Genomic DNA, 12,265 nt, shown 5'->3' with positions numbered 1-12,265 from the left:
AGTGGTCTGGGCGTGACCAAACCATCAAAACTGATGATTGACCAATGTTGAAGACTGAGATAAAGCAGTTGGGGTAGGTGAAAGGGATTTAAAAAACAAAACAAAACCAAAAAAACCTTAACCTCTTAGCCTGTGGTCCTAGTGGCCTAGGGAAGGTGGAAAATTGAGCAGGATTGGATCTTTGTGTCAACTGACATCTGCTAAACATACTTGTATTTGCAGGTGTGCATACCCCAAAAGACCCAAGTGTTGCTCTTGAATCCTTTAGGGTATGAAACCCGTCATCTGTGGAATCTGCGAAAAGCTTCTGGCCATCAAAAAGTAAATCTTCCAGGGTTGATTGTACCTCACATGGAAACCCAGACAACTGAAACCAGGAAGCTCGTCTGATCACTACTGCAGGGGAAATATACCTGGCTGCAGTGTCCACTCCACTGAGTGAAGCCTGCAGTGCAGTTTTTGCCAAAACCTTCCTTTATTATGGCGCTGAACTGTTCTCAATGTTCCTGTGGTAAATGATCAATAGAAACATTCAACATCTCGTAGTTCAGGTAGTCAGATTCTGACATCAGCTCTTGGTGGTTAGCTATCCTGAAGTGTTGCTGACAAATAGCTCTTTGACCAAACAGGTCCAGACAGTTCTATTCTTTATCATAAGGGGCGTCTTTTGGGGTATTGCTGCCTGCCCCTTCCATTGACTGAGTCCACAACAAGAGTTTGGTGCTGGATGAGAAAATAAAAGATCAGAATTCCTGGCCTGGATATAGGGTTTTAGATTTTTTAAATTTGTCCTTTTGCTTGTAAAGAGAGCCACTGCTGGAGTTTGCCAAATGGACTTGGCTGGCTCCAGGAGGGTTTTGTTAATTGGCTGTGTCACCCATGCTGAGGCAGAGGTGTGCAATGCATCCAGGAGCTTGTGATGGGAATCCTGGACTTCTTCCAGGGGAATTTGCAGGGCTTCATCAGATCTTGGAATTGTCTAAAGTCATCAGCTAATGATGGCGCTGGTGGCATGACTGTCTCATCCAGTGATGACGAGATGTTTGTGAGGGGGATAACCTTCCTATTTGCCCTTGCCTCTTGCTCCTCAAAGGTTTGTTCCTGCTCAGAATGGGAAGGAGGAGTGGACAGTACTGGAGAATGAGGTCTTCTGTGTTCCCTGTGGGACTGAGTTGAGGTCCCTCAAAATTGCTGGCAGTACATTGCTTATGGATCCCAGTTAGGCCAATGAGGGAGACCATATGCCAATGGGGGGAGGAATCCAACACTGGTCATCCCAAGTGTTGGAAGGCAAGGGTCTGGTGTCCTGCCTCTGTTGCATCTGCAACGGGGAAATACATCTCCTGGAATAAATTGCAGCTCCTTCACATATTGTATCGAGGTCACAATCCCTCCTCATGGACAGTTGAAAATGGAGAAGCAGGTCTCCAAGAAACATAAGCAGTCAGTGACCCATGCAACCTTGGCACCGAGAGACGACCGGAATTTGCAAGGAGTGGAGACTCAAGCTCATTCGGTACCATTATGTCTTTTTGGGTACTCGAAATCCTGTGGTACCAGAATTGTTGCAGAGGCTGTTGTGCAAGGCATTGACATGGGTGCCAACCAGACTGAGCATTCCATTGAAGCTGGTCTCTTCGTAGTAGCAGTCTTCGGTACCAAGCCCTTTACCGGTTGCTACTTAGGTGAAGTCTTAACATGCTTCATGGTACCCGAAGTACTCGAAGCCTCACTAGCACTCATCTCAGGGCCCGAGTTCCGATGCTTTGCTTGGCTTATCTCCTTTCTTAGGCTTGGAGTGGGATGCTTTTAGTATTGGTGGTATGGTTATCGGTACCTCAGTCAAGCACAGTGTTGGAGATGGGGTTTTAGTGCTGTCTTCCCCTTGGAAGTTCTTGGTGACTGTGATCTCGATGATGAGACAGGCATGGAGGGTCCCTGTGCAGGGAAGTTCTCTGTACCTGAGTCCAAAGCCGGCTCCATCATTAATAATCTATACTTAATTTCCCTGTTTTTACTGGATCTTACTTTAAAAGAAGAGCAAATTTTACACTTGCTAGGAATGGCAGAGTCTCCCAAGCAACAAATGCAGTGGTAGTGCCCGTCACTAGCAGGGATTACTTTTTGACAAGAGAGGCTCTGTTTAAATCCTGGGTAATCCAGCATGCCCGACGGAAGAAAAATTGTTCCAACCCCTCAATAGGGGAAAAAGAAAAAAAACAAAAATGTACTATTTATTTATTTATTTAAAAGAAAATAAAAGTGGAACAAATGTTCCAACTATAAGGTACTAAGCCTATCACTACTAAGAGCTAACTACAAAGCTAAAACAATAATAAAAAGAGGGAAACAGGTACAAAGCAAACAGTCACATGCTATACTACATCTCTGGCCAAAGATGGTTGAGGAGGAACTGAGGATGGTTCACCCATCCAGCCCTATATAGCCTCTGTATGGGGCAGGAGGATGTGTAAGGTGCATGTGCCAGCGGAACAGACACTGCTACCAGAGCACATGCACACCTGAAGCAGAGCACCAACAGTGGAACTATTCAAAGAACAACTCTAGTATCTTCCTGAATGTCAACCAAATGAACGTTTATAGGAAGACTAGCATGACTGGGGTACAGGACGGAGAGAGAAGAGATGTGTGTTTTATTCCCAGCTCTGCCACTGTCCTGCTGGGCGACCTTGTCCAGGTCAGTTAACTTCTCTGTGCCTGTTTCTCCATTTGAATAATAAGTATAATGATACTTACCCTCTTTGTACAATGGTTTGAGATTTGCAGATATACAATCTAACTTATGGCACTGTATTGATAACAGCTGTCATTAACTCACTTTCCCAAGTGCGATGCAGAGAGAGAGCTGTCACTCTAAACCCTCCTTCCTTCTCCTTTCACATGTAAACCCTCCCCCAAATCCTGCTTCTCCTGTTCCATTATCTCCAAAAATGCCCTTTGTTCTATTCCAGCTGCCCCAACACCAGCATATTGCTTGGTAATCTCCACTTTTCTCCTCACTAGTCTATCCAAAATCCTGCTGAGAGGTCTGAGGATACTTTCTAGAGCAGTCTGTCAATAAAGAATTACAAACAACAACAAAAACTGTACGTGTAACCAATATCTATCAATGGATTATGACTTGTGTTATGCAGGAGGTCAGACTAGATAATCATAATGGCCCCTTCTGGCCTTAAAACTCTATGAATCAATGAATTATAGATGGTATACACCAACCACTGCTACTTCATAATATAGAAAGTATTCCAGAGCCAAAGTTTTCAAGGTTATATACAAGGAACTAAATAAGTGGCTTGGTTTTCAACAGTGCTGAGGACCCAGTAGCTTGTGACAACCTGGAAGCTGCTGGCTGTACAGTGCATATCTAGATGTGGATCAACCAACTGAATTTGAATCTACTAGTCTATTAGTTCTCTTTGATTTTACTACCTCATCTCTATATCTTTCCTTCTTCGCTTCTATTTCTCTGGGTCTTCTTTCATTTTCTCTCAAACATGCCCCATGTACTCTCCAAAGGGGTATTTCTTGTTCAGTGAAATGTACATCTGCTCACTGACTCCCATCTTCAGCTGGATGTAAGCAGTGCTTGTATTACATGTCTAACTACTTTCTGCAGAGTTTATATGTAAGCATGTACTTAACATGTAATTCATTAAAACTGCCCTCCAAAACTGCAAGTGGTGATCTTAAATAACAAAGATGGCAGGACGCTAACCACGGAGGGATTCAAACAAACAGGATATAGCTCTCTGTTACAGATGGGACACATTTTAGAAAGAAGAAAACTAGGAACTGTCTGCTTTATACAACAGCCAGTAAAAAAAATCCCCTGGTTAAAAAGACTGCCGATTTTCACAAGCAATGAAACTTTAGTCCCTCTCCAAAGTGGGGCTTGAGTGAACATGTCCTTCATTTTTTGCTTGTGCATAAGGTATTTTTTGGATTTTTTTAAAGAAGGTGACTCCATCTGAGTCACCCAGCCTTGCTGTATTTTCTTAGGAGAGAAGCGAGACTGTTTTAAAACCACGTCTCCATGTTTCTAGCCTTTAAACAATAAAGCAAGAAAATAAAATGTACGTCCCTCTTGAAGCACATCTGAAGATGCTGCTGAGATCCTGTATGTTCCAGTGTTGTAAAAATCATTAGTGAAAACAGTCAAAACTTTTCAAGAGAGTCAAAGAATATCTCTGAATGTTTCATCTAAATCATGTAATCGTTTTAATTCACAGTCTGACTCATTTTTTAGTGGAAGCAATTTCCGTTGTTCAGGAAACACGCCCTGGCACTGGAATGCCTGTGATACACACTGTGAACGCCAATTTAGATGAAATGTCATCAGACTGCAGTGGGTTTTACACAGCAAAGCAGGCATGGAGGAACTTTAGGTCTGTGGTTCATTGCTATAGTTCCTTTAATTAACAATAAAGTAGAAACTACCTAGTAAAGGGGGTGCAGTTGTTAATTTGTGGGCTGAATGTCTACTTTCTGGCCAAGTTTCTTCCTCCTTTGTGTATTAAAACCTGTTTGAGCTACTTTGGCCACTTTTAATGGTCCAAAAGATCAGTCCGGGTACAAACATGGAACATAGAAAATAAAGGCACAAATACTTTAACATAATATATGTGTCATACCATCATTCTTTGCTTATGCTGCTGTATGAGAGCCCAATCCTGTGAAGCACCCTCATCTTCCATTAACGTCCACACACACACACACACACACACACACACACACCTCTGTCCATTGTGTGTCTCCCAAGAAGTATGCAGGCCCAAGACATGAATGTTTCTGGAACATTAAATTCCCTGCCTGATCAAGAAGGGAATCCTCCTCCTCCACCCCCCAGGACAGAACAACTGGGAAAAAAGTTTGTCGGCTGAAAGTCAGGGAGTTTTCTGGCCATCCTATGACAAAATGCTGCATAGACAGAGTATCCGTCTTTCAGTTTCATTGGCTTGTATGTGGATTGCAAATTTGTAATGGTTGTCTGCTGTGGACATAGGATACACAGGCCCTCTTTCTGCTGGGCCCTTATTATCCACGATGGGTATGGTGGTATCTGCTCCAACCTTTCTAATATATGGGCCCTACATCACCTTTCTTACCCAGTGACTTCTGGAATCTTAGTGCCACTGTTCAGAAGAGTGGCATCCTGGAGAGAGAAACAATCCTAGCACCAGAGGGATCACAGATAGAGCTCTTCACAAATCTGTGATCCCAAACCTGACTGGCACTGGGGAATTAAGCAATGATTCACAAGGAAAGCAACTTCTGTTTGCCACTGCCACACAGGGCCTTGAATGCTGCCCTTTCAGAAGCTAAGAGAACAGAGTAACAAATTTAAACATAAGATACAGCCTCCCTACCATTCACAGGAATATACAATGACTGCCCCTCTGACCAGAGAGCAACAAAGTACAGATCACAGGAGCATATGACAGAAAGAACGCTCTATCTGTAGCAGAAAACTAAGGCCACGTCTAGACTACGCGCTGTATCGGCGCGTTAAAATCGATTGCTCAGGGATCGATATATCGCGTCTAATCTAGACGGGATATATCGATCCCTGAGCGCGCTTATATCGATTCTGGAACTCCACCAACCCCAACGTAGTTCCGGAATCGACACGGCGAGCAGCGGACATCGATCCCGCGCAGTGAGGATGGGTGAGTAAATCGATTTTAGATATTCGACTTCAGCTACATTATTCACGTAGCTGAAATTGCGTATCTAAAATCGATTTTACCCCATAGTGTAGACCAGCCCATAGTCTAATTCCCTCTTACTTCCGTTGCTGTGTGCCAAGGCTAATTGAAAGTGGAGAGCAGAGCAACAGAAAGAGTGACTGATTTGTGTGTGCAGAAACAGATGGAAAGCTAGATTGGATGAAGCACTTAAAATATACTTAAGGGAACAATGCTACACTGGTGCAGAGATGGACCAGATGACCTAATAGGGCTTTTCCATCTTGAATTTCTATGATTCTCCTAAAAACCAGAGATGGTGAACGATGTATTCATCATTTTCTTCTTATGAACTGTACTTTAGTTTCCTCAGGAGACAACATTGCAGCACACTGTTCCACAACAATAATCAGTAACCAAAACCCTTTTTTTCAAAAGCTAGCGCTTTAGAAGAGTTATTTTGCTTCCACGGTGTGTTTTGATCTAGTGTAAATACAGGTGAACTACTTTACACCTTCTGTTTCCTTCTAAGGCTGCTCCTTGCAGCAAGGAAAAAGACAGGCTATGATGATGTGTGTGCTGTTAACAAAGTAACATTAAGAATTATAAATGATGTTCCAAATCTTTAGGTCTTTTTCCAGGCAAAACTCCCATTTGACTCCAGCGTGACAGAGACTGCACAAAACAAAGTAAGGATCTCCAGGCTTGGTTCAATAAAAATAAATATAGGAAATGATATAATCACAATAGAATGGTGTGGTCAGGCGGACTGAGCATGATATTGGGAACCACAGATGCCGGATTTCTAAGGACAGCTCTTCCACTGAATTCCTGTGTGGCTCTGGGTAAGTTACTTAATCTTTTTTTCCAGGTTTCCAAATCTATGAAGTGAGGATAAAAATACTTTATTACCTACTCCACAGATATGGTGTGAGGATTAGTTAATTTTTGTACAGACTCTGAAGATGTGAATTCACCATTACTCTAATTAGCTCCCAGAAGTCATTGGGAGGAGTATATTTAAATGGCAGCTGATTATAACAACATTATTTTTAGAGTATATTAATATTCTATATTTTAAATTATATTAATATCATAATTAGGCCCCCAGAATACACTGGAGGGTGTATACATATAAACGAGAGCTAATTGTAAAAAACATTACAGTCATAATACTTTATTATAATTAGCTCCTATTTAAATATACTCCCCCAATGTATTCTGGGAGCTAATATATATTCTACATATAGGAATATCAGAATGTGCGGCTATTACTATTCTGTATATATATATATGTAGCAAGAATAACTTCTGTCCTCTCAACACAAAACTAAATCCTCTTCATATTGTAAATTTCCTAACAGTAATGGTTGAGTACCTATTAATGAGGTTAAAATGCTTTTACATATCTAAGTTACACTGTGCATGAGGTCATCAGAAACTTCAGATACACTGAGATGAAATATCTCCCTAACCAGGCAGGTTCAAATCAGAGAATTACTTGCTGCTATACTGGGACACGGCTGATCTGGGAAGAGACCCAAGTTCTGAAATCTACAGGAAACCTAAATTAAACCCACATTTTAATGCTATCTCTACGTGACTCTTTCTGAATTCTGGAAGCATTCCTTGTGGGAAACACAGCTGGTGGAGTATTTTAACTGGAATGTTGTCAGCCGGATTCTTTAAGCCTTCTTGAGAAGTTGACACTTCACTGGATGAGACTGTGCCTTGCAGTTTTATTTTTATAGCCAGCAACTGAATATGCTTTCTACCAGATGATGGCACTCTATTCTTCTGCAAGGGAGTCTTCCCAGTGTGCAGCACTATAATACATTGGCTACACTGACATATCTGTGAATAAGACATGACATGAATGCTACCTACTAATTTGTACCTCTTCTGCTGGTGCAGAGACCAGTGGTCTGGCTGGAGAGGGAGAGAAATGAGAGCAAGCTGAAAATTGCAGAAGGCAAATTACTATCTTTGAAATCTCATTATTCTAAGCAACAATTTATAAACAAATTATAATAACTGGTTCTGATCCAGGGACTGTTTTTCTGAGCACGAGGCTGAAGAAGAGGTGTGAGGCTCTAAGCCTACACTGCAAGGATATCACTGGGGATTTGAAGGCTGTAAACCAGGGGTAGGCAACCTATGCCATGCATGCCAAAGGCGGCACGTGAGCTGATTTTCAGTGGCACTCACACTGCCTGGGTCCTGGCCACCGGTCTGGGGGCTCTGCATTTTAATTTAATTTTAAATGAAGCTTCTTAAACATTATAAAAACCTTATTTACTTTACATACAACAACAGTTTAGCTATGTATTATAGACCTATAGAAAGAGACCTTCTAAAAACGTTAAAATGTATGACCGGCACGCGAGACCTTAAATCAGAGTGAATAAATGAAGACTCAGCACGCCACTTCTGAAAGGTTGCTGACCCCTGCTGTAAACGAAAAGCAATTCTGTGTATCCTCCTCATATCTCTTAAAGTGATACTGTTAATATAAAAACATATATAATAAGAAAAATATATATACTCACCTCCTTATATGGATTACTGATAATACCAGAAGCCCCAATGCATAAATGGGAACACAACTACACACCTAATTTGCATGCTCAGTTACCCGCTTGTATGCGGGCAGTTATGGAAGCACAGGCCTTGGATTGTTAAAACCAAAAGAATTTCAGAGCTCTAATCTACTCCTCAACACTGACGTTGTTTGTTTCCCTTCTACAACTCACTCATTTTGGAAAGCAATACTGTACTAAATCAGTTAGTTTCTGGACCATCTCTCTTTGTGATGCTCACGGACCAGCCCCCATTGTGCAGCGTCTGGGCTCAGAACACTGCAGGGAAATATTTAAAACCAAATCTAAACTACTTGCACTGAAATTTGTCTTGCTTTTCAAAAAAATAACCCAAATACTTCTCTGAACTAAACTGCTATCTAATCGATCTCATCTATTCCCCTGCTCATCACTGCGGAATCTGAGCTACTTAGATAGTGGACAGTATGAAATTAATGATTTATGACCATTGAACTCTGGGTCCAAAAAGCCCTTTGCAAAGTTATAATTTCCTTCTTTACAACGCAAGCAAGTATGACACAAAGTGAAGTGTGAATAGCCTAGGTTCTGGGATGATTTTTCTTCTAACATTTCCCTTGAACACACAGCATGAGAGCTATGCAGCACTTAAACCACTCATAACCAAAATCTGAATGACACTCTATGTAGCGTTTCAGTGCCTTCAATGTGTGAGCAAAAGCATTACAAGAAAGCTCCAAGTTTCAAGCCATGGAAATTCGCAGCCTTGTCCCCTCTTTACCCCTCAGAGACAGTTTTTCATTCGAGACTTAACAGTACTGGAGCCTTCTGAAGCAGGAATCAGTCAAAGCTAAAACTCAGCTGTCAGATTGAAAAGCATATGCTTTTTTGAGGTTTAAACTGAGTAATTTTACATTTTAATACCACTAGGAGCCTGGCTCAGATTTGATCCTTTCTTTGGGTCCTCTAGTTATAAAGTACAATGGGGCATGTTCCCAATAATATCACTGCCTACACTCCCAGTGCATAGGACAATGGACTAGACACTCAGAGACCTGGATTCTATCCCTGCGTCTGGAACTGACCCACTTTGTGACCTTGGGCAAATGCCTTCTGTGCTTCTGCTTCCCCTACCGCCTTTTGTCTGTCCTGTCTACTTAGACTGCACCATTCTTTTACTGTGTGCAGTGCAGCTCTGATGTTGGCTGGGATCTAATACAACGAAGTAACAGTACTAATGCCTCCAGGTTTGCAATATGATCTGGGTTGTTGAGCTAACAATTTGAAACAAGTACACAAATGATTCCCTCCCCCAAGCATAGTCAAACCATAAGATGATTCTCCTCTTTCCCCAGCGTTACTCTGGTGTAACTTCACTGACTTAAACTGAGTTTAAACTGGTAGTGAGAGGAGAATCAGGTCCTGTAGTTTCCCAAAACAAGATCTACCATTGCATAAAATGGGCCTGATTTATTACTAATATAACACCACTGACACCGTGCAAGGGGTGACTTTGGGCCAGTGAGATCTCTAATGTGGCATGCGCTGTTAGGTGTGTGCCAGATGAAGAACTGAGAACACAACTCCCCCTTGGAAGGCGCTGTAAGGTAAGTTGTTTCCAGGAAGACAGAATTGGTATCTTTCCACCTATGCCCATAATTTGCAGTGCTCATTACCTGTGCTCGATGCTCTCCAACTGCAAACTGTATCACAGCAATGCCTGGGTTATGGCTGTCTTCAATCCTCTCCACTGTGCTGGAGTCTATTTTCAGGTCATTGCTAATTTCTGCACTCTGTATAAAGTCTTCTGTTTTTAAGTCCTCTACTTTCTTCAGCTCCCCATTGGCCAACTGAATGATTGACCCTTTCATGAAGTAAGGAGGCAGTGTAGGAGGAGCTGCCGTTGGAGAAGCTACAGACTGCACCACCGGGAGGTGGATCTGGGCCTGCACCAAGGCTGCCTGGTAGGCTGGCTGGGTTGCTATAGACTCAGCACTGAAATTCTCACTCTTAGGAATGGTGGTAGTGACAAATGTATGAGGCACTGCTGCAAACTGGGGAGATGAAGTGACTATAGCAGGTGCTACTCCTGATGATTCAACGTCTGCATTGCCAACTGGTATAAGCAGGGGCTGGGTGCCAGGGATCACCAAGTGCTGTGGCAGGTTTCCAGGGTAACCGATCGCTTGCTGCTGACTGCTCAGATAGCCAATTACTGGCGGCTGGGTCCCGGCATAGAAGGCTGTCGCAGGCAGCCTGACAGGGAGTTGCTCTGAGGCGCTGTGGGTGGTCTGAATGACAGTATGGGGGGACAGTGTGGCGACCGCTTTCACCCCCTCGTGGCTCATAGTCTGTTGCGGAGATAAAGCATAAGACCTGTGGGCTGGCTTTCCTAAATGCAGGTTTCCCTTGTCATTGAGGACTGAGGGAGGAGTTTCTCTGCTGGTAGCCTGCTGTACCTCCATCTCCGTAATAGGTGTGCTGCTGTTCGGTACAACCATAACAGAGGCCCGGATGCCTGAGGAATCCCGTGCACTGTACTCAGCAGGACTCGAGTGCACCACCACATGTCTGGTCTCATAATGATGAGGAGCTGGTTTATTGCCTGCTTTGACTAGACTCAGATCTCCAGAGGGTGAGAGGCCGTACCTCCTGCTTTTCTCAATCTCTCCATTCAGTATTTCCTTCGCCTGCATTGCCTGCAGCCTGCTGCTCTCGGCTTTCTTGGTAGACTCCCTCGTAACAAAGTGGCCCCCAGAGTCCGAGTACTGCACCACCACTTGGGAGGAGGGGCCGAGGGTGAGGGTGTGTGGAATCGCCGTCTGGTGGGGATGCAAATGGACTGGGATGGTAGGAGGAGAGACATTTCTGACTGCGCTCTGGGGAGAGCTGGAAATGTGGACATACTGGTTTTGCTGGGTCGGTGGAGGAGACCCTGCTGCAATCAATCCAGGTGTCCTGACTAGATGCTGCTCAACTTTGTGCCCCTGCTGACTTAAGCTGCTCATGCTGGCCAGGAAAGTGGAATAAGCGTCCAGCTGGGAACGCTGGGATGGAGTGGTTGCAACAGCAGTGGCAGAGGCTGCCGCACAAGTTGCGGAATTGGCTGTCGGGGAAATCAACTGGGAGGGGATGAATCCGGCATATGGTCCACTGTACTGGGGCCCAACGAACTGGAAAGTGTGCTGCAGGTGCGTGTACTGCACCGGGGATACAGGTGTCCCTGACTGTGAGAGTGCAGGCGAGTACACTGTGGGAAGCGTTGTTGAGATCGGAACGGACCTGGGAGCACTCGGTGGGGAATAGTCCATTCCTGTAGACGATGCTTTGTGTAAACCCTGCTGCAAGCCAATCTCCACTGAACTCCCTCCAGGCCGGTGCCTTCCACTCATGCTGCTCTGGCTGCTGGGCGCACTGGAGAGCCATGTTAAGTTGTCCGTGCGGTGGTTTTCGTTCGGCAGGACCACTGGCTTCACCTCAGATGGCAGGCTGGTGGTGGGGATTTCTCGCTTTTTGGGCGGCAGGCATTCATTGCTCCTCTCTTGGTTGGATTTCATCTTTCGCCGTCCCCCCTCCACTGTTCTTGCTTCACTGTTTGGCTGGTTCTGATTTCAGTCTGATAAATGGAAAGTCACATTTGATTTCTGAAGGGGATCCAGTGACTTCATGAGGAATCATCTCCCTGTGAGCACAATGCTCCAGCAGCTGCTCTGGATTCTGGAACGAGAAAGCGGGGGAAAGGGAAATCAAAATATTAGCACTGGGGGGGAAAAAATGCTCTACAAAGTTAAGACCAGACCTTTAGTGCTGCATGCACTCCAAGGATCTGTTTATTGCTATACTGTAAAAACAGCTAAACACTGGACATACCAATTAACACATCATGAAAATTATTAAGACATTAGACAAATCAAAACTCAAAATTTCTAATTTTCAGCAGTTAACAGTGGTAACTTATTTCTTAACACCCGGAGGCTTCTTCTTTCTTCCTCTGTGAAAAAG

The 12,265-nt window shown here is 43.8% G+C and overlaps 1 protein-coding gene across 1 annotated transcript in view; it reads right to left on the bottom strand.

Moving 5' to 3' along the window:
- ATXN1 (ataxin 1) overlaps positions 1–12,265 on the bottom strand; it is a 114,245-nt gene that overhangs the window by 11,290 nt on the left and 90,690 nt on the right. Inside the window, exon 2 of the mRNA XM_075062849.1 lies at positions 9,940–11,980. Coding sequence (XP_074918950.1) covers positions 9,940–11,820 — 1,881 coding nt within the window. The 5' untranslated portion in view covers positions 11,821–11,980. The remainder of the gene's footprint in view (positions 1–9,939; positions 11,981–12,265) is intronic.

The sequence above is a fragment of the Chelonoidis abingdonii genome, chromosome 2 (assembly GCF_003597395.2).
Source record: "Chelonoidis abingdonii isolate Lonesome George chromosome 2, CheloAbing_2.0, whole genome shotgun sequence".
In the NCBI taxonomy this organism is placed as follows: domain Eukaryota; kingdom Metazoa; phylum Chordata; order Testudines; family Testudinidae; genus Chelonoidis; species Chelonoidis abingdonii.
The sequence above is the reverse complement of the archived record's forward strand: the minus strand, read 5'-3'. Positions and strand labels throughout refer to the sequence as shown.